A 23,422-nucleotide genomic window follows, 5' to 3' on the forward strand; every position below is an offset into this window, starting at 1 on the left:
CATTGTCATTAGGTATAGAATCACAGATCTAATTGGCTAGAGTTATCTTATGATGATAACTTAAGTGCTATAACTAAGTGTAAGTTACTAATAACCATGTGTTAAGTGTAGGAATGAATTGGGGAGGGTAATGCTCAAAGAAGTACTTTATTACTGCAGAAATATTGACTATGTATTTCAATTATTATTTAATTGGACGAAAGAGGTCTTCATAGATTTTACTGCGTAGACCACCAAAAACAGCTCACTTGAAAAATATTTTTTACATCACTGCTCTTGCTTTCTTTTCTGTATTACAGCAAGGGCACAGGAGCAGAGTGATGACCATGTCTTTTTTTTAAGTGATCTTTTGGAGAGGGTCATGGCATGTTACCTTGTTTTACTGTTTGAAAGTTTAGTTTAATTTAGAAATGAGTGCTTAAGATGAGAGAACTCCTTTGTGTATTTTGATCCAATATAACTTTTAGATGTGTATGACATAAAGTTTCAATGTATTCTTTGTTATATTTTATTTACACCTTCATGTTTTTCATTACAGTAATAAATAGTACAGCTGAGCCCCATTCTCTATTGATTTGCATCAAATGGTTGCTTATACAGTCATTTTATGTTATCTTGTTGCAGATTTAGAGTCAAAATATGTTAAAATGCTATACTTTTATATCTTGACACATACAAGTTAATTCAGTAACAATTTTGAAATTCCTCAGTCATTGTGGCTGAGAAATCTGTTAAAATGTACTTTATATTGACTTGTTAACATTTTGAAGGAATTGACCTTTCCCCCAGAGAACATCAAATCCTAGAGACATGTAGAATTATATAAGTTTCATAGGCCACTCTTTACTGAAGTAATCACCTAAAGTGTTTGAGAATCTGTAAAGCAAGTAGCTAAATCTATAAGCCTTCTTGTCCTCTCTTTTGTTCTTAAAGTGGCGAGTGGACTCATTCACCTATGGTGTCCCCAACCATGTAGATGAAGGAAACAAAATTTGCTATTGGATAAAGGAACTGAAATAAACACAGTTTTGAAAAATATGTTTGTCACAGCCTTTGTCAAAGAAATTGTTTCTAATTGTAGGTTATGTGTTTGGGATATAAAATAATAATTGTAGGTAATGTTTGGCTATGTGATGCTATATATTTGGAATTTAAAAGCATATTTATATTGTGTTCACAGTAACTGATTTTGAATTAAAATAGCCACCTGTAGCCTGAGTTAAATCAGCAACCAATATTCAAGCCTGAAATTACCTATTTTATTCCTATTGTACTTATTTTCTAACAAACCTGCATTTGTAGTAGTGTAGGTATTCATAGCTTTATTTAATTGCCACACTTTCAATGCCACACTGAGCAATGAGAAAGTATGAAGCAGCTTTCTAAACTCAAATCTGTATGGGAGGAAAGAGCAGTGATATATTAAAGCACCTTGGGAATACTCTAGGATCCAACTTTGTCACTGATGCCCATGTGGTTCAAAGTGCTTTCTACCAGCTGAGGCCTATTGTAGATAGAAGTGCAGTAGAAAGTTATCAGTATTTTGGTATAATCCAGATTACACTGCAGCAATGTGTTTTGTTTAGGACTGCCTTTGAATACTGTTAAGTAATGAGCTAGTACAAAATACAGCTGCAGATTTTTGATAGGGACCAGCCAGTTGGACCATACCTCATAATTTCTTAGATATCTTTACTAATTATTGATTACACAGCTTTGGACAAGGGCATTTGGAGGTATGCCGGCTACACAGCTAGTAGGCCAGTGCATCTAGATCATTGTGCGATTTGCACCTCTCTGTGTTCCCATCTTCTGAGGTGAGGGGGTGACAAGTGGGGAGAGTAGGCTGTTTCACTTGTGATGTCCTGCCTTTGGAATTCTCTTCTCAGCAAGATTTGCCTGGTGCCTTCTTTGATACCTTTTTTGCTGCCACAATAATACGTTTTCTGGGCTTTCAGTTACTTTTCTTTTGGTTTCAACTTTTTGACTATGATTTTTATTGTTGCTGCTTTTAGTGTTTTGCCATTGAGTTGTTTACAACCTTTTTGCTGTTTTAAATATTTAAATATTTTGTACTGGCTTTGTTGTATGAGCATATTTATATTGAAGGGCAGCATATAAAATTACCAGAAGAAAGTTTTGTCATACCCATTTACAGACATACAGACAAATTAAGCAGGTGTGGAAAAAGGCAGCAACAGTCCTAAAGCAACATCAGTGTAGTGGACTCAACTCTGGAATTTCCTCCCACTAGAAATCAGACAGGCACTGCCCTATTAAGTTTCAGACAACAGCTTAAAACAGTTTCATTTCAGGTCTTTGCATCATGAACATGGTTCTAATGCGCTACACTGATGTTTTTATTTATGTTTCAGGTTTTGTGCGTTGTACATTTTTTTTATTTGTAAGCCTCTGAGATGTGGTGAAAAGCAGTGCATATTTTTTTAAAAAAAGAAACCACCACCACCTGTTGTATGAAGTCTGCTTCTGACAGTCTGTTCCAAAAATGTAAAATAGCATTCTCATTATTTGGCCACATCGTCCTGTTAGCAATCCTGATGGGCTGATATGCTCACACTGTCATGAAGGTGTTTCCCCAAGTTTCTTCAGAGAGATACTTTTGCATTAAACAGCAAATCTATAGCAATATCTATACATTGCAATTGCTTGTGTGTTAATTACTTGAGCTATATCTAATGCTGTAGCTCTGCTGGTGCAAGAGACTTGCATGTGTACATTGGGACTTCCATTTCTTCTCTTCCGTCCTGTGCCCTTCCATCAGCTCCAGAGGGTTGGGGGATTCTGCTGGTGGGTTTCTGCTGGCATAACATTGTCTACAACCCAATGCAATTAAATATTGGATCACAACTAAAAGCTTTAAAAAAATAAAGTCAAGAGTTGTTTAATATTTAAAGTATTTTATTTCAAAATACAGCTTTATTAGGAAATATATCTTTTTTTAAAAAATTTAACACACTAGTGGGAGCAGGGAGAATGAAGAGACTGTAAGATAGACTGAAGAAGAGTAAACTAAAATTTAGAGAATATGTGGCATATTGCAAAATATTTACCATAAGCAACAGTAGTTGGAAGTATAATTGTTTAAGAACGATCATAGATTGCCTACCTTCTTATAGCATAATCTTTAGTTCATAGCACTGCAGCTTTTAGTTGTGCTATCAAGTTCATTATTAATACAGTGGCATTAGTTTGAAAGGGGCTCTAATGCAGTTTGAAAAAGTTTATAGGTCTTGTGAGAGTTGTTTGCTTAGCATTGCATTTCATGTAGGATGACACAACTTCAGCATGCTTGGGAACAAGACTAGAGATACTTTTAGAATATAGCCTTGCTGGTCTCACATCTGCAGATATGTTAATTTTAGAGGTTTGTAAAGTGAATGAAGTATCATTTAGGTCATTTGCTACAATTTAAGTACAGTATAGTAGTTTACCTAGCAATCTTGACAATGACCAAGTAATATTTTTTGTTTGGAAAAAGTTCAGTGTAGTAATTTTAGCAAATATTTAGTTATTTTAACACACAGTAATTTTAAAATAACTTTTAAATTCAATGCAGATGGCATTCCTGCTTGTATTCATGATTGATTGATGGTGAGGAGGGAAATACCATATCATATGGGTGACTTATCTAGACACGTACCTGATATAGAAAAAATGGTGTGTTGTTTTGCTGCCTAAAGGCCAGTGTTATACTAAATCTGCTATTTTAGCCATGCCATACATACATAATAAAAATAATGTGTTTGGCATTCATTCCTCAACATTCTTGACAAGGCTATAGTGCAACCAAGGTAAGTGTGTTGGTAGTGCAGAGAGGTAAATATACCAGAAGGAGTGTCTCCACCCCCATCATTCAGCCTGAGGTTCAGTGCTGAGGGCCTTCTAGCGATTCCCTCCCTGCAAGAAGTGAGGTTACAGGGAACCAGGCAGAGGGCCTTCTCATCAGTGGCGTCTGCCCTGTGGAACACCCTCCCATCAGATGTCAAGGAAATAAACATCTGTCTCACTTTTAGAAGTCATCTGAAGGCAGCCCTATTTAGGGAAGTTTTAAATGTTTGATGTTCTGTCGTGCTTTTAATTCTGTTGGGAGCCTCCCAGAGAGGCTGGGGAAACCCAGCCAGATGGGCAGGGTATAATTTTATTATTATGATTATGAGCTCCCAACTATTTGCAGTGTAGTCTGGACACAGTGAGAACTAGGCCTAAGTCCTTGGTTTGCTGCAGAGAGCGTGAGCTTCTGCTTCTGCTAATGTTCTCTACACAATATGAAACATGCAAAATATGATATCTTTTATGGTCACTTAAACCTGTAAAAGCATATAGCATATTTTGTCATCAAAATAAAGTTGCTTTTGTGAACTTAGTATTTTAAATGTTTGACTTAGTCTGTTGCTGTAACACTGTTTACCTCAGTTAAAAGCTCAAGTGATTGTAACATTATCAGTGACTAAACAGGAAAGGTTATATTTAGCCATGCACTCATTTAAGATCTGTAGTATGTCTGAAAGTGTAATACAGCTATCAGGATTGCTACAAACAGAATTCTTTCTACTTGCACAATAGTTTTTTCCCTGTTCCTGAGTGAGAGGAAAATACATCCCAACAATTGAAATTAAAATGGGAAATTAATACTTTAATTTAAGAGTATTTTTAAAAGGTGATACTTTAATTAAAGTATAATGTTTGTGGTACTCAGAATACTTAAAAGTTTCAGAATTATCACTTCCCAACATCACATAGAATACTAAAATCTGAATTTTCTCCAGCTTTTTTTTTTATCCTGTTGGGGACAGATGTCCTCGGTGCTCTGAGCAACACTGAAATTAACAACATGTATATTGATCTGCAAAGAATAGCCAACTGTGCTGCAGGAATCACTCAGTGATCCACAATGTATCTGAAGCTGTCACAGCTCTGGAATCACTGTTAAGTAAAACAAACTGGGAATGTACAATTTTCTTCAGAGAACAGCTAATATGCTTTTTTTTTTTTTTTGCTGATGATCATATAATATTTGCTAATGATTCTGTGTAAGTGGAAAGGCAAATGCAGCAGCTGGTGAAAAAGATGAAAAAGTCAGACTGGAAAGGAAGATATTGAAAACAAAATCATGACAATTGCCTGAAAAGTCTTGTTAAAATCAGTGTTGAAACTGAAAAAGCTAAAAGCTATATCTTGGCAACAAGATATATGTATTCATTTACATAATTGTGCATGCTTCTTTTCCTCATGGTTTTCTTTGCACAATGTAAATAATTCATATATTTAAAGTGCACTTGATTAGGGCATATGATTGTTTTCTCCCAAAAAATCACATAACAGCTGAGCAGGCATAGGAGGGAACTGATTTGTGAGAGGAAAATAACTATCTAGAACTCTTATTTGCCAACAGCTGGATACAAAGTAGCTAATATTTTACCTTAAAGTATGGGGCGAGTGTCTTACCATATCATACTGAATCTTGGTCACACAATGTTTTTTGTTAAAGCAAAGACAACTTACTCATTTGGCAGTGTTCACTCTTGTCCTTGCAGATGAAACAACAGGAGGGATCAGGGGCATGTGGGATGTGCTATTCCTCAAGGAAGGGACACCAGGGAAAACCAGGACATTTTAAGTGCTGAGGCCTGTGGGGAAATCTGCTCAAGTTTGGGGGCGGGTACGTATTGCCTCTGACATTGTACTGATTGGGTGATGATGCGTTATGGTTCTTCCACCTGGACCCATTTTTAGGGTGGGTCAGTGCACGCATGGCTGGATGGAACTGAGAAGGAGCTCACCCATCACCCAGAAAATCCCATTACCTTTAGGAAGGTTCACATTGTGGTTTAAGAATCTTAGCTCTAGAGGCAATGCAATACCTTCCATAGAAAGAAAGAAGGCATCAATACATATATATTTATAAAGCATTATATTTTATAAAAATATTAAAAATTACTTTTGTAAGTATCTAAACCTTTTTGCTAATTTTGCATTTTCCCCTCCAGGAAGGAGAGAATTTATCCAAAGATTAAAACTTGAAGCAACGCTGAATGTGCATGATGGCTGTGTAAGTGGTTTTTTGTGTTTGTTTTTGTTTAAAAAGAATGCATGCTTGAACAAGAAGTTAAGTAATGGTAACTGGCATTTCCATGACAAGATGAACATGAGCTTTTAGTATTCTTCCAAGTATATCTACTTTATTTTATTTTATTTTTTCCCTACTGAAAATTTGTTGTTATAACACATTTTTAAAAACATGTTAGGACGTACAAGATTGTTCTTGTAAGTGTGGTAAGAATTTACTTCTACACCGCCTTATTCTTACTCAGGTGAGGGACCATCTTTTAAATAAGTAAAGGAACCAAGGGAATTATTTATTATAGCTATTGCAATAGGGCAGAGCTCAACTTAACGTGATTGTTCTAGCCACTTAAGAAGAAGGTCTGACACAAGGAGCATCAGAATAAGGGATTTATAGGCACAGCACACAAAGAGTCATAAACATCAAAACGTAACATTCTTAAACATCCTTCTACATACATCAGGAAAGGTTACAGGTAATGGAATGTTTAAAATGTAAGGCTCCTCTGCAGTTACCTTGGGGTACCCCAAGTGCCCAGGTCATTTTGACCTCAAATGTTGCGTTTATGTCACTGTTCCCCTGGCAACCAGACCTTTGGCTGTGTTCTCTTATCTCCCAGGAAGCTTCAAGGATAGCTGATTTTACACTCTGCAGCAAACTTAAGATAGAATAACATCCTGGAGGGCTATTTGTGCCAGTTTCAGGGTCAGATAGGAAAGGAATGCAGCATGGCAGTAATAAAATACAGGCACACAAAATCAAGCATAATACATTCTAGCCAAAGGTTCAATACAATTAATATTGGAACATTTTTAAAATAAAAAAAATCTACGTCCTGGGACTCTAATTCTTATATCACAAGGAATTTGATCTTGTGGAATAAAGGTTTGTTGGGAACATGATAATTATTTTAATTTTCATACATATGTTTTAAAGAGTAATCAAAATATAAAAAATAATTTTGATATTTTCCTTTATTTCTAAAATTAAATTCTCCCGTATGATCTTTCTCCATAGACTTCATTATAGGAGAGTTTAGATACTCAGTTTTTTATTCCGGGGATAATTGATAAATGCCCCAGTGAAAATGAGTTAATTTAGGCTGCAACCCTATGCGCACAAGGTGGATTCCAACATTATTTGAGTGGGAGTCTGTTCCATGGACATTGTTGGATACAATTCTTGCCCCATTTTTGTCCATGGCCTTGCCTGCCCCTTTTATGTGCCCCCTGAAAGGTTGCCCAGAAGGGAATGTGGCTCTTGGGTTGAAAAAGTTCCCCCACCTCTGTCATATGTGATGTTCTGTGGTGGTATGAACCAAAGAGACTGCAAGTGTGAGAGAAGTACTGCTCATGCAGCTGAATATACAGGTGTGCAAGTCCTTATACAAAGTATATGCATAATTAGCTGAGCTGTGTTGTTTTCTGTTAAAGTTAGATAGTTTGCATCTTAACATTGTTTGCCCCTTCTTTAGATATTAATTATTGTGTTAAATACTTGCTTACAGGTGAATACAATATGCTGGAATGATACAGGAGAATATATTTTATCTGGATCTGATGATACTAATCTTGTAATTACTAATCCATATAGTAGAAAGGTAAGATGATCTGCTGTCCCCTTATCCATTTTTCTGAATAGTCAAAATGTTATTAAAAAAAATTTTGTAATTGAAAGCTCTGTTTTTTGTGACATTGCATATATAATGGATTTGCTTGGTTATTCTTTCAAAACAGTACATCTGTCCTGTGTAGGAGAGTTGCCGCAAAACATATTAAGTCCACCAGCTCTGCACAAAAAGTTTTCAGTGTTATCTTGATACCATGATTTCTGCCTTATTACTCTTTATATTGTCTCACCGCCCCTCACCACCTTGCACTGTACTATTGTGTTGTAGTGCAGTTGCTAGAGCTGTGCACTGGTCAAAGCCTTCAGTTATGAAATTACCTGGTTGGTGTAGAACCATCCAGAGTGTGGTGTACCTTTTTGGTCCAAAGGGCCAGATCCTCATCTGTCTCCATCCCTGCAGGCCAGCTTTGACAGATGGCCAGGATGACCCATATGTCCAAATCCTTTGTGCAGCACTTTCTGAGCATCTTACAGCCAGTGGGCTGTCTGGGCTTGGGAACCACAGTGCAAGGGGCTCTGTGCTCACTTCTTCCCAAGTACCAAGCATAGGGCTGGCAAAGTTACTTTCTGCAAGGATTGACCACACAATCAAGTTTCACATGGGGAACTCAGTTGCATAGCTGTGCCTCTATACCTGCCCCACATCGGTGACAGGTGTGGGGCAGATGGGTGTTATTTGGGGAAAACAATTTCAGGCCAGAGATTACTTATCCCTGGTGTAGAACAAGAGAGTGGATTATGAAGATAAAATAGTATGGTAGCCTGCTTTTTGGAATAAGGTGAGAATGATAGATGTGATCAATATTACCGTAATTAAAATGTTAAGCTAATACAGTAATCCTTGTTTTCTAGGTTTTAACAACCATTCGCTCAGGACACAGGGCAAATATTTTTAGTGCAAAATTTTTGCCATGCACCAGTGATAAACAGATAGTGTCCTGTTCAGGAGATGGAGTCATTTTTTTTACCAATGTTGAGCAAGATGCTGAAACCAACAGACAGTGCCAATTCACATGCCATTATGGAACTACTTATGAGGTACTGAAAATTAATATTTCTGTTGTATCTTATAACTATAAAGTCATGAGTGCTGACTATTGCTTATCTATTCTTTTTCACACTGCAGTTTAATAACCTAAAGTTTGGCCCAATTAGATAATATGGTCCAAATTTTCTTGTTTACATTCACCTCCTATTATTTAAGAAGATTACCTGGGCATGACTTTTTGTACTTTGCCTTTCAGTCTTCTAAAGAACACCTTCCCACCTCCCAAAAACTATTTGTATACTATAAGGCAGTCTTACATTATCACATTGCTTTTGTTACAACTGATTTGAAACCCCCCTCTATTTCTAAATCAGCTTTCCATGAGGTGTGCAGGTGGGAGGATATTTTTCAAGAAAATAATCTCAAGCCTCCTTGCATACACAAGTTGTTCTATGGTATTTTGGATCCTGGCTTTTATTTTCAATTCTTTAAGGCTGTTGCCATTTTAAAGTATACTATTTGCTTACGTTTCAGATCATGACAGTCCCCAATGATCCCTATACTTTTCTATCTTGTGGAGAAGATGGCACTGTGAGATGGTTTGATACTAGAATCAAGACAAGTTGCACAAAAGAAGATTGTAAAGATGTAAGAGACACTTTTATAAGAGGGTGTGAATAAAGAGCTATATTGTTTTCAGAACCTGAGATCTCATAATCCTGGCCTACTTTGGTCCTGATGCTGTTAAATCTAGTGAGGTGACCAGGAACTATATGAAGGAAAAATATAATTTGTTATTTTTGAAATATGTATTACTTATCTGTCATATCATAATACTATAATATTGAACAGATATGAAAAACTTGATTTGGTTTGAATTCAGGCTTTTTATGAACTATTTGATATGTTACAGCACTTTGTTATGGAGCATCCTTAAACTCATTGATATTTAGATAACATAAGAATCAATCCAGCTGTGAAAATAATTTACCAAATTCTTTATGACTATAATAGTAATAGGATTTATTTTTCTAATTTATACAGAGTTGCTTCCAAGTATGCATTTTACTTAACTATTTTACCTCATTTTTATAGGCTATACTCAGTATTGTTCCTTTTTATGTTGAAACTATTTGCAGTACTTAATCTCATTGCGTTGCTCTTTACATCCAATTATCTGTACATAAATCTATTCTAGCCCAATCCTTTTAAAGTAGCTTAGGCAATCCCTGCCCCTTGTGATTCACTTTTTGGCCTCTTTTTATGAGAAAATCTTAGACAGATGAAAGCTTTGTGTTTACAGCTGCAAGTTGATGTTACTAAAGAATGCTTTTGTTTGCTTAGTCTTTTTGTTGTGGCCATACCCGTCTGTTGTCCAATAACATGCTTAAAATATATATTAACATGGGCCAGAGTTGGCTTTTTCTAAAACACAACCATATTGATTTTTTTTCTAGGATTGTATTAGTTGGTGTAATTTAATACCACTTGTTCTTGTACATTTTAAACAAGTGCAATATTTTCCTTTTGTTCTAGGATATTTTAATAAACTGTAGGAGGGCAGCCACCTCTGTAGCTATTTGCCCTCCAATACCATATTATCTTGCAGTTGGTTGCTCTGATAGTTCAGTAAGAATTTACGATCGACGAATGCTTGGCACAAGAGCAACAGGTAGGACAATACTTGCATGATACTGCAAAACAGTTGACTTTTGAGTACCATAGTTGAAGATTATAGGATGTGAACCTCTTAATGAGATGATTTAATGAAAAATATATTTTCTGCATAAACGCAGAACTTCTCATGATTTTAAAATTTATACTCATGAAAACTTGTATCACACTTTAGAAGGTCTTCTGTAATGTGGACTGAAAAATATTGATGTCCTAAAGTGATGTTTTGACTATGATTCAGAGGCATGTATGCACATTGGCATTATTTTAAGTCCCATAGAGCAATTCTTCTCTCTGACCTGCTCTTTAAAATTGACCTTCTAAGAACAGTTTTCAGGTTTGCTACAAGAGCTGCTGGAAAGTCCAACTAAGGGGTGGTGGTGGAATGGATTCTCTCATTGAATAAATTTGAGTGAACTCCTTTGATTTGCAGCCATGGTAAATAAATGAAGAAATTCTGCTGTTCTTTCCATTTAGTGGTTTTGAGTATTAAGAATTGATGGTGGTCTCAGTGTTCATGGTGCTTTTCAGAGAATATCTACAAAAGGACAAGCCCTGGCCCTTCAAAGAACTGACAATCTAAAATTTGACTAGGGAGGAATATTGAGACAAGGATAAATGGGAGAATATGAAAACAGTTCAATTACATGCATTTAGGCTTGATTTCAGTAAAGGATAAGAACTTGAGTTGTGCACTTAATGTAGCTAAAAATGCCTAGAAAAGGCTGCAGAATGTGATTTATTATTGCTCTACTCTTTGTTAGAAATTATGAGGTGAGGAAAAAGCAGATGGATAGATGGATAGGATAGAAAGTTTCCATAGGGAGAGTGAGGTTAATGTAAGTACTGTGGAATTATTTTATCATCTCATTGTGATATTAATACTTTGAATCTAAATTTCTGTTTAGATAAAATATTCTAACTAATATTAGTACAGTTTCTGTTTCCAAATACTGTACGTGATCCCAGTTGGAAATTATGTAGCCAACTTGGTAATGTACAACAATATCGCGTAACCAATCACATTGGATACATGGTCAGTTTGGAATGACAGCAGACAGCTTTTACTCCGAATTGGTGAATGCTTTCATTTCATTGTGCCCTCCAAAAATCGGCAAAAAGGAGGTGCAGCGTATGTGGCTTTAAATTGTAGCAAAATGGCAAGTAACCGGGGCATGGCTGAGGTTTATAAAAGAATGCAGTGCGTAAAAAAATAGACACATTTTAGGGCTAATATACACAGTACAGGCATCAGTTGCGTGTAATTTACTTGTGCACCACCATGTATATGAGTGGTGCTAGGAAATAAAAAATTCAATTCAAACCTGGAAGTGGCGGGAGAAAGTTGAACAGTCCTTGCAAAGTGACCCTCCCCAGAGCCTGAGGAGGATATCAATGAGGACGGAGGAAGCCCCGAAGAGACCTGAGGTGCAGCAGAGCTTTGTTTACACTGCTCATCCTCCCCGCCTAACAGCTGATGGGGGTAGTGCAGCAGCTGTAGCTGCTTTCCCATGAATCCTCCAGCTTACTGCTGGCCCCAGAGCTTCACTTGTAGTTGTGGATGTTTTTGGATATGGTATATTTGGTATTGATCGAAGAGAGAGTGGTAGAGAGGGTGTTTAGAGGGTGCTCTTGCCATCTCTATGCAATTTCAGTTATGCACACGGGGTCTTAGATGGTAACTCCCCGTGTAAGTTGGTTGACGCCTGTACTTCTTTAGACAATTCATAGTTAGCTTTCACTACCACAAAATATGATGGATTAGACCGGGGTGGCCAACTTCCAAGAGACCGTGATCTACTCACAGTTACAAACTGGCAGTAATCTACCCCCTTTTTGGGGTTCAGGTCAAAGTTGAGCTTTTTTTAGGAAGGAAAGATCATGTAGTAGAAGGCTCATTTGTAAATGAAGGCTCATGTGTAATGGAAAATTAATTCAATTATTTTTTAATGTAGGTAATTATGCAGGCCGGGGTACCACAGGATTAGTGGCACGTTTTGTTCCTCCCCATCTGAACAACAAATCCTGTAGGGTAACATCTCTATGCTACAGTGAAGATGGCCAAGAAATTCTTGTGAGCTATTCTTCAGATTATATATACTTGTTTGATCCCAAGGATGACACAGCTAGAGAACTTAAAGTTCCGTCTTCAGATGAAAGAAGAGAAGAAGTAAGTGATCCATGGTTACTGGTGTTAAAATGATTTTGAAGACAAAAGAGAGTTAATATGTAATGCCATAGTTTAGCATAAAGACAGACCCCAGGAAAGGAGATCGTTGCCATTTTGCGTCTCCAGTTTATTATTATTTATTGAATTTATATACCGCCCTATACCCAGAGGTCTCAGGGTGGTTCACAGAACAAAAAATAGCAGTTTCCCTGCTTTTGCAATGTTTTGAGCTAATCTGTTGTTTGGATTACTATGTTGTCCAAACTTGGGCTTGTGGTTTGTCTCACTCCAGATAAACCACCAACCAGTTTGAACAACATGCTAAGCCAAACTATGGCTTAGCTCACAGCACTGCAGCAGCAGAACTGGAGGAGCAAAACTCCCACTAAGCCATGATTTGGCTTAGAATTATGTGCAAATCATTTTATTAGCTGTACTGGAAAATGTTTATTTAAAAAGGTGCTGTGTCTTAGTGCCATTTTGAAACAAGACATCAGTATAATTTCAATGTTAGGTTATTAGATAGAGATTTTGCTTGTAGATTCAAATTCAGATCCTACTAAGCTGAGCAAATAATTAGAAATATCTTCTATAAGATTGATTTAGTGAGAGCCTATACAATTATCCTGACTGGAAAAATATTTAAATAACTGTATTAAATACACCTTTAGTTACTTATACTGTAGTGACATTTAAAATACACATTTTAGTTAGAGTGGATAGGTTTTCATGTAAATGACAGTAGTTGCTTGTAAGACTGACCTTCCTTCCATTAAAACACCATAAAATTCACTAATTTTAGATGACTGCTTATATTGGACAAAGAAAATCTTTCAATTGTATAGTGTTAAATCATGAACAAATTACAAATAAACCTGGGAGGTTTCTCATTTGCCATGGTGTTTTGGTATTCTGAATATCTTCAGATGTAAACCTGCCAGTCTGTTCCAAGCTATGGCTGCAAAAACTTTCTGGACCAGTTTACCAATATGTAATTCTACTCTAGATATAGAAGCAGCCATGTGTTGATAACAGAATGTTTCCTTGAAGACAAAAATAGCAACATGAAGAGTTCATCTGGCACTATATGTGAGAATCCATCAATAATATTACCCCTGCCCCAAAAACTGTCCTGTCCCACATATGAAAAAAGGAAGTCTGTGTTGTTAGCAAGCTATATGTAAACTCTGAAGTTTTTTTTTATATAGAAATGTTGATATATATTAAAATAGTTTATTAAATGTCTCCTCCCCACCGCCAATAATATTGATTCAGTCATTTCAATAAATTCTACAAAATGTGATGGCTAGAATTCAAAAGAACCACACTAGTTTCACATGCCCTAGGGCTTACATTTATTCAAAAATTGCCACACCACATCCAAATACCAATACTTACTTTTGAAAGTAAGAGAAGTGGGATCCTGAGGATCATTTAGTCCAAGCTCCTGCAATGCAGGAATCTCAACTGAAGCATCCACGACAGATGGCCATCCAAGCTTTGCTTAAAAACCTCCAAGGAAGGAGAGCCCACAACCTCAGGAGGGAGATCATTCCACTGTCGAACAGCTCCTACTGTCAGAAAGTTTTTCTGATGTTTAGTCAGAATCTGCTTTCTTGTAACTTGAAGCCATTAGTTCAGGTCCTAGCCTTCAGAGCAGGAGAAAACAAGCTTAGCTCCATCTTCCATGCTACAGCCATTTAGATATTTGAAGATGGCGATCATATATCTTCTCATTCTTTTTTATTTCAGGTTAAGCATACCCAGCTCCCTCAACCATTCCTCATAAGGCTTGGCTTCCAGACCCTTGATCATCTTGGTTGCCCTCTGCACACGTAGCATGACAAGAATGTGACTTAGTGAGCCTTGAGCTTGAGTGTGCCCCCTTTTCCCACTTACTGTGGTGTAGCTCTGAGGAGGAGTTTGGAAGCTTTCACTTCCATTTTTGCTTCGCTACAGCTTGTCATGTGGACTGAACTTCTGAAATATGGTTAATGTTTCTTTGAAACAAGCCTACTTTTAACCAATGATTTCAAGTTCCAGTGACATGTCAGGTTGTGGTTAAGGAAGAACAGGAGCAAAAGCTTCTGAACCCCTCACAGCTGTACCAGAGGAGTAGGGAGGAAGGGAGCTAGAGGCTCACTGCAGCTCATTCACATCATGCTAAACTATGACTTAGCAGATGGGTATCCAATGTGCTCTTCAATTCCCATCAGTCTCAGCCAGCACAGCTAGTGGTCAAGGATGATGGTAGCTAGCAATATCAGGAGGGCACCATGTTGGTTGTTAGCATGATACATGAACACTGCCAATATCTTTATTATGTATGACCAAGTGAAAATAACCCATTTATTAGCTTCACTGCATTGTAACTATCATGTGCTTACCCGACCACCTGAATATCCAAATGTTCCACCTGGCTGAATCTGGACTGAAAATTCCAGCAGTGTTGCAGGTGTAGCTGGTGAAAGCTATGTTAACTGATCTCTTGTTTCAACTACTATTTAAATTTAGACTAGGACCCAGTGGGTTCTATTCAGGTGTCTAAAATGTCTGGTCTGCTCATGTGCTGCGGTCAACTGCTGATACTCTCCTCTGAGTGTCCCTGCTGCTAGAGTCCCTGGCTGTCAGCTGTGACATGGGCATCGTTGGCTGTGGTGTTCTTTTGTTGCCAGGCAAATACTGTTTTTGTTTCCCAGCCCTTAAAAAAAGAAAGAACTAAATTATGTTGGTCCTTCTGCTGCTTTTGATTTATTATTGAGATCTGGTACACATGTTTCATGTTCAGACTTCTGCTCTACCTCTGAGGATAAGGAAAGATGCAAAATATGCTATAATGTGATATGTACCTTGAGCATAAGATTTGCATGTTTAGGACACCGTTCCACTTCTACAATTCAGTTTTATAGCTCCCCCAGATATATACAGTTGTATTCAAAATATCTGAATATTTTGGAACATTAAAATATGTGTTCACTTTTGCCATACTACCTTAGTCACCTTCTTTTGATTATCATCTGTACCTAAAGAGACTTACAGTCATACCTCAGGTTACAGCCGCTTCAGGTTGCGTCTTTTCGGGTTGCGGACCGCCGAAACCTGGAAGCACTGGAATGGGTTACTTCCGGGTTTTGGCAGTTGCGCATGCGCAGAAGTGCTGAATCGCAACCCACATGTGTGCAGAAGCAGGTTGCGAATGCTGCGGGTTGCGAATGTGCATCCCACATGGATCACGTTTGCAACCCGAGCGTCCACTGTACTAGAGTTGCAGAAAACAATGTTCATTCATTCTTGACAGGGCTGAGAGTTTTAAAAGATTTCTGACAAATACAGGCTAAGTTTTAGTGAAATAATTAAGGCATTCAATCCTTTGCCCACTTACGTGGAATTAAACTCCATTCTCAAGTTTCAATCAAGCTTCTTTGTAGGCATTTTCTATACCTATCTATCTATTTTCTCATTTATGAACTTTTGAAAGTCCATAATAAAAAATATTGAAGTGGTTTACATAGAAGCAATAAAAATACATCCACTAAAATCTTCTAAAAAGATAAAAACAAAATGCAACAGACTCTGAAAAATAGAACTGAATGGTATACAAATAACAATAACTATTGTAATTGTGTTTACATAGATCACCTCATCTGACATTGCTGAAGGTTTTTGCAGTGGCAAAATCTGATTAGTGATCCATGGATGCAAATTAATATATGTACAAACATTTTTCTCTGGCAGATGTATACCTTAAATATTAGGCATATTAAATCTGTATTACTGTATATTTTATTTAATTTAAAATATGTTATCCTAGCTTTTCAGCCAAAGACTTTATCACAAGATAAATAAAACTATAATATAAAATCTCAGCTGTCTTACAGTTTGATAAGCATGCAGAAGATCCCTCCCTCTCCCACCCAAGTGGGTAAAAGTCTAATTGAGTACCCCTAAAGTACCCCTTGGATACAGATCAGTTCAGATCCATTATGACTGCACTGGCATACTTTGTTTCCTAAGCTGTATTAGTAATTGAAGCAGATTCACCAGTTGAGAAAACATTTAGCCAAAATTTTTGGATTCTTGCACTCAAAAAATGAGAATTTTAGATTTGGTTTAATATTTCTACCTTTTCAGCTTATTACAGAAATAAAATGTTTACATCTTAAATGCCCCTCTTGTCATTATTTCTCCAGTTACGGCAGCCTCCGGTCAAACGACTCCGACTAAGAGGAGACTGGTCAGATACTGGACCAAGAGCAAGGCCTGAAAGTGAGAGAGAAAGAGATGGTAATATCTTGTCTTTCGTAGCTTGATTTCAGTTCAAAATCTGAATCAGTGAATAACAGATTATTCTGTAATTCATTTCTGGGATTTATGTTTTAAAAATGGTATTCCTAGCTAAAAGTGAACACTGGTTAGTCAGATAGTGGCACCTTGTTTTACTTGAAGCAAATTCCAACTTTCTGGTTTTTCCAGTAACAGAGCCTTTTCTTACTGCTTTTATCAGCCTTAGTTCAAGTCAGCAAGGTCACTGGCCTTTAATAACATGTACAACATGAATATAGCAGCTCTTATCAAACAGACTACTCATGCTTGGTTGAATCTGGAGAGGGAAATTGTAGATGGATTGAAATCTCAAGCTGCCAGATCTTAACATGTAGGATTTTCCCTGTCCTAGTTCCTCACTACTGAAATGAATTTGGTATTCTCTTGCCACCAACAGGAGGATAGAGGAATTGCCAGTTAAAAGTTTGTGTACAGGTCATGAAATTACTCAGCTGGGATCACTTTTCCCTGCAGACAGTGAGTCAAACACTACAACTCTTGGCTGAAGCAATTATAGCAGAGAAGGGTTTTTTTCTCACCCCTTTTTCTTTGTAATAGTGTAGTAATTAGGTATGATCAAACAGCTGAAAAAATGAAACCAGCAAAGCCACACAGACTGGGTGTCTTTAAAAAGCACTAAAAGCATTTTTAAAATTTTGTTTACAAAGCCTAACCGTTTCTGAACAATGAAGAATGAGAAAACCAATATGTTGAAAAAACATATTGAGAAATATTTTCACCTTTCAGAGATGTAAATATGCAAGATTTCAAGTAGTAGAAGGAAAAATGTACTGTGCTACTTCACAGTAAAAGGATTGACACCTCTCTTTATATATAGGTGAACAGAGCCCTAATGTTTCATTAATGCAAAGAATGTCTGACATGTTGTCAAGATGGTTTGAAGAAGCAAGTGAAGTTGCACAGAGCAACAGAGGAAGAGGACGATCTCGGTCTAGAGGTGAATGTTCTTAACTGCCATCAGCATGAAATGACAAGGGGATTTTTGAAATAAAAGGTAGTAATCAACATTTTTAAAAATGGCACACTTGGCATAGGAACATGAGAAAAGCCATCTGAATCAGGCCAGTGGCCCATTTAGTCCAGTATCCTGTTCTCAAGGTAGCCAACTAGATGCTTATGAAAAGACCAAAAGCAGCACTCTCACCACTTGTGATTCCCAGCAACTGGTATTCAGACACACTGCCTCTGACTTTGGAGGTAGAACCTAGTTATTGTAGCCTAGCCTAGTAGCCATTGATAGCCTTATTGTCTTTGGATTTCCTTTCTCCTCAGTCTTCCAGCGTCATCAGATATATCTTAATTCTAGGGCTATGATGGAGGGGGAAAAACTTTTCTCTAAACCAAAAAGCTCCAAAATTTCAACCTTCTTCACAGGAGACTTGCTCCACCCCCTTGATATTTTTTTCCAGCTGTACAGCATCCTTCATGAAATGAAGTGACAAGAAGTGAGCACAGTATTCCAAGCGCAGTCATATATAGGATTGTAATATATCTGGATTTTCCCAAACATGTCCTCTTTTTCAGGTTTAAAATGTCTGTCAGGGAAGATTTTTGAAAGTTGGCAAAATGTCTGGCTTTTTTTTTTTTTACTACAAATTGGCTGCTCTTTTGCAGAGTAGACAGTCTCATATAATGTATGTGTGCGTGCATGTGTCATATATACTGTATGTATGTATATATTTCATCCTCCGTGGCACGCACACTTCAATAGCACCCACTGTCTGCCGGTGTGCTTGGTGCCCATTGTGTAGGAGTGGGCGGGTGGGCAACCCTATACCATATATTAGTACAATGGTATTCTGATATTAGCAGTTTTATTTTCAGTTCCTTTCCTAATGATCCCTAGCATGGAATTTGTCTTTTACAGCAGCAGCTTCACACTGGGTCAGCATCATAATTAAGCTATCCACTACAACCCCAAGGTCTTGTTCATGGTCAGTCACTCCAGCTCAGACTCCATGAGTGTATATGAAATTAAGATTTATTTATTGATGCATTGTGTATCACTTTACATTTGTTTATATTGAATTCCATTTGCCATTTTACTGCCCATTCACTCAATTTGGAGAGATCCTTTGGAGTTTATCATAATATTTTTGGTTTTAAACACTGAAGTATTGGGTACCATCAGCAAACTTTGTTATCTCACTGCTCACCCCTTATTCAAAGTAATTTATAAATAAGTTAAAAGGTACAGGTCTGAAGTGGGAGGACTCTACTTTCTACATCATCCATTGGGAGACTATCCTATTATTCCTGCTCTCTGCTTTGAGTGATTTGACCCTCCTGATGTTCCCTTTCAACTTTATCTTTTACAATCCCCTAATTTTTGGGAAATTCCTCTTTTGAAGTCAAATGTGGTTTGTGTTGGATTTTCTTGGCAATTGTCCATTTACATATATGTAAGTTCAGTAGCAGTATGCTCAGTGTTTCCAGTTGGTTTAATGTAGAGTTGAAAGTGTACTGTGCTGAAGATATTCTTTGTTTCAAATGTGACTTGGTATGAGAGTCCTCTTTTTAAAAATAAAGTTTCTGGTTTTTTTTAAAGGTGGCACCAGTAGATCAGATGTCTCTGCTGCTGGCAGTGTCTTAGCAAGTGCTGAAACAGAGGCCACAATGGAAGTAGATGGTCCTGAACAGCTGCAATCATCATCATCTACAGTGTCAGCTCAAGCTCCCTCAACATCTTCCTCGACTGAAAGCCCCCCATCTACTTCCTTGCTATCCTCTCCTGATAACGAACAAAGGCCATCTTTGGAGACCCCTGCACCTCCTACGCTCCATCAGTCTGGTATGTTGGAATTAAAGTTTCCATCTTTGGGCACTTTAAGTATCTCATCTATATAGGTTTGTTGAATGTGTGGAATTATGGAATGTGGATTTATTATACCAATAATCAACTAAGTTGTGTATGTGGTAGTCGAGGAATATGTGCTTCCAGAAAGAAGACACTCAGGTGGAGTGACTAATCATTTAGTGTATAAAGACTACTATTATTTTAAATAGCCCTTCACTCAAAGCTCTGTGATGTTGGAGTTTGGCTGTAACTTGCTACAACACAGTCAGTTATCTGTTGTGATCTGCCTCCCAAATGGCATGAAATAAAATACCTAGTTCTCTGTCATCTATCATCAGGGCTCTCCCCCAGCATTTTAACATTTTTGAATATTACAGGAACCTTTCCTGAATTGCATCCTATTTGGTTGACAGTTTCCCCAGCCATCTGGGACTTAACTATTCAATTATTCTGACTATAGTTGCTTTGACTAGAAATAAGACTATTTTGCAGAGGTAATGTATTAAAGCTGAAGTAACTCCATTTTATAACTTAAACTAGCAAGACTAGAAACTTTGGGTGGGCTCCAAAAATGTGCTCAAGGGCTTGGGTTTGTCATATCACAAACTGCTTTTGAAAGATTCCTCTTCTTCAAAAGTTGCTTGCTTTGTGGCATTGGGTTTACTGTTGAAGAAACATGAGTACAGTGGAACCTCTGGTTACGTACCGTCCTCCTTACGAACGCTTCAGGTAACGAGCTCTGCTAACCTGGAAGTAGGTGCTCCTGGTAGCGAACTTTGCCCTGGGATGCGAGCAGAAGTCACGTGCTGGTGGCGCAGCAGCAGTGGGAGGCCCCATTAGTGAAAGTGCGCCTCATGTTAAGAATGGTTTCGGGTTAAGAATGGACCTCCGGAATGAATTAAGTTTGTAACCGGAGGTACCACTTTATAAAGACTCCTTTGACACATGCAGCTAATTGTGCTTTTCTTTGGGTTCTTGATCACTGCAGTTTGCACAGTTATGTTAAGTAACCTTTCCAACAATTGTTATCTCTTTAATTGCGGTAAACACACCATAGGCAAAAATTAAACAACACGTAATCCTAGAGATTTTGGTTATAATAGCACTTCATTTTGTACCACTTCTGCATCTGTGTTCATGCAGTTTGATATGTTTGCTGCCGTGATATAAATAGAAAGCACTGTCCAGGCCCCCTGCATCTCTTATACATACTTGAATTGGGCTTTTCTACCTATAGATGTGTGCCAACTTATCTGTGCTCCGATGGCCATATCCTTTAGCAGTAGGAGATACAGTTTCTCATTTATCAAAAAGCAAGAGCTCACAGTAGACCTATTTCCCTTCAGAAATGGAGTGGCATGTGTACAGAATTTGGTAGCTTTGCTATTTGGATTGTTGGGAACTCCTTCCAACATATGCCTTGGCTTCCTTTCTCAGTCTCTCTGTGCTGTTGTCAGAATACACTTTTTTCAGACAAAAACTTGCAACTTTACCAAGTACAGTTATAGAGAATGGGAAAGAAATGAGGCTTCTAAAGTAAGTACTGTAGGGAAATGGACTTCAGAACTGCAAGTTTTGCTTCAGAGGACATACCAAGAGGAATAGTAGTGGAATTATGCTCATTTTGTTAGGCTGCTTCACACTTTACATTCTGTTTTACAATGCCATTCCATTGTTTAATTATATGTTTTGGATTGGTTTAACTGTAAATTGTGTCAATTTGTTGGAAGCCGCTTTCAGGACAGAAAGATGATGTAGGCTTTTCTATCCTATATGCAGTGCAGCGCAGTATAAGGGAAGCTGTACAATTGTGTTTGAAAACTACTGTACATGGGGTATTTTTGTGCGAAAAAAAAATGTCATGTATGAAGATGCCATAAAATTCATATATTGAAACCCTTCCACTGCCTGAAGCCCTGTAATTTTCAGGAATGAAACTGAGAGATCAAGTAAAAGTTTTCATTTAATAAGCTGGGCAAAGGCTAATGAACGTTAGGAGGCCTGTTAAGAGTCATGCTCCATTGTTCCCACATTCCTCAAATATATTGCATCCTTAGTCGCACTGGCATTTTCAAGTCGATCCAATTGCTGGCTACTGCTCAACTGAGTGCCTCCTCCATGAGAGGTCTGGAGGGTGGCAAGATGAGAATGGACCTTTTCTGCTCCCTGTTAGTGGAATTCTCTTCTCCGGGAGGTTTGCCTGGTGCCTTCATTAATATCTTCAGGCACCAGGTGAAAATGTTTTCTATAACCACATCTTTGGCTGATTAATATTCTATGACCTTTTAAATGTGTTTGTGATATGGGGAAATATTGGTTTGTTTTTGTTTTATTATGTATTTTGTGTTCTCATTTTATATTTTTATGTTATGAACTGGCCCATGATTTTCAGATGAAGGGTAGCATGCAAATTTGATTTAATAATAATAATAATAATAATAATAATAATAATAATAGTAATGCTAGTTTTGTGGTTCTTTGAATCCTGACCCTAGGTCTTCAGATCTTTCAGAGGAAAAATGTTTATAAATAAATATGTAAAAAATAATTGCTATAGCAAATGGATTATAGAATTGTTTTCTCTTATTTTTACTTTTTTTTTACTACTTTGCATGCTCATGCATAGTAGTCCTTTATGACTTTAAAATAATGCTTGTTCAGCTATAATATGGAGTTACTCCAGATAGTTATCAGATTTGTAAATGTTGAGACTTTTACAAAGTTAAATTACTGTCTGTTGAGAAAGTAGCTATTTTTCACCTAAGTGAATCTGGTTACAACTTTTGTGTTCCAGAGGAGTTAGTACCTTTGTGCTATACATTGTGTTTGCATGTAACATTGAACCATAGTATAATGCTGCGTGGATGAGTCTGAACAAACGCAAGCAAAGGATTGAACACTCTCCACTTACTTCATCCTGCATGGACAAGAAAGAATCATTGCAAGAGTTCAGTTTTAGGAAATCTCTGCATAGCATTATGTTCAAACCAGAGACATCAACTCTCGCTTGTTTAGTAAGCCAGTTTCATAACCCATAGTTTGAAGTTGGCTTACTATTGATGTACGAATTAAGAGACCAAGGGTGTAGATTTCGATTTTTAAAATGTTCCAATATTAATTTTATTGAACCTTTGGCTAGAATGTATTCGGCTTGATTTTGTGTGCCTGCATTTTATGACTCCTACGTTGCATTCCTTTCCTATCTGGACCTGAAAATGGCACAAATGATCACGAAGGATGTTTTGTTATATTTGTTTTGAGTTAGCACCAAGGTGAAATCTGGCATCTCCTTGAAAGGTTCTGAGGAAGAGATAGGGACAGGAATCTCAACAACCCTGTCTAGGCCTGATTGCTAAGGAAACAGTGATAATGTAGGACAGTTGAGACCCAAATTGCCAGAGCAGTTAGGGACACCCCAAGGTAATTGTGGGGGTGAAGTTAACAATATGGAGCCAATGCGTGTTTTACCTCTCATGACCTGTAACCTTTCTTGTTGTATGTAGAAGGTTGTTTTGGAATGTTTTGATGTTCATGACTCTTTGTGTGCTGTGCCTATAAAACCCTTGTTCCGATTCTCCTTGTGGCAGACCTTCTTCTTAAGTGGCTAGAACAACCATGTTAAGTTGAGCTCTGTCCTATTGCAATAGTATCTAATAAAGTCCAGGTCCCTAACTGGATCTGCTGGAGCTTCCTGTAATTCACTTGGTTCCATGTTTTGTTTAAAAGCTGTTCCCT

The 23,422-nt window shown here is 37.4% G+C and overlaps 1 protein-coding gene across 10 annotated transcripts in view; it reads left to right on the forward strand.

The window, feature by feature from the left end:
* DCAF6 (DDB1 and CUL4 associated factor 6) overlaps positions 1-23,422 on the forward strand; it is a 45,381-nt gene that overhangs the window by 2,082 nt on the left and 19,877 nt on the right. For 4 of the 10 annotated variants that reach the window (XM_083611533.1, XM_083611536.1, XM_083611535.1 and 1 more), the window contains exons 2-11: positions 5,556-5,680; positions 6,009-6,070; positions 7,593-7,685; positions 8,567-8,752; positions 9,237-9,350; positions 10,239-10,374; positions 12,332-12,546; positions 16,737-16,830; positions 17,708-17,827; positions 19,439-19,681. In XM_083611533.1, coding sequence (XP_083467659.1) covers positions 9,240-9,350; positions 10,239-10,374; positions 12,332-12,546; positions 16,737-16,830; positions 17,708-17,827; positions 19,439-19,681 — 919 coding nt within the window. In that variant the 5' untranslated portion in view covers positions 5,556-5,680; positions 6,009-6,070; positions 7,593-7,685; positions 8,567-8,752; positions 9,237-9,239. The remainder of the gene's footprint in view (positions 1-5,555; positions 5,681-6,008; positions 6,071-7,592; positions 7,686-8,566; positions 8,753-9,236; positions 9,351-10,238; positions 10,375-12,331; positions 12,547-16,736; positions 16,831-17,707; positions 17,828-19,438; positions 19,682-23,422) is intronic. The other 6 variants (XM_083611528.1, XM_083611534.1, XM_083611530.1 and 3 more) reach the window with 3 other exon arrangements.

This window comes from Podarcis filfolensis (assembly GCF_964270895.1).
Source record: "Podarcis filfolensis genome assembly, chromosome: 4".
Lineage (NCBI taxonomy): Eukaryota > Metazoa > Chordata > Lepidosauria > Squamata > Lacertidae > Podarcis > Podarcis filfolensis.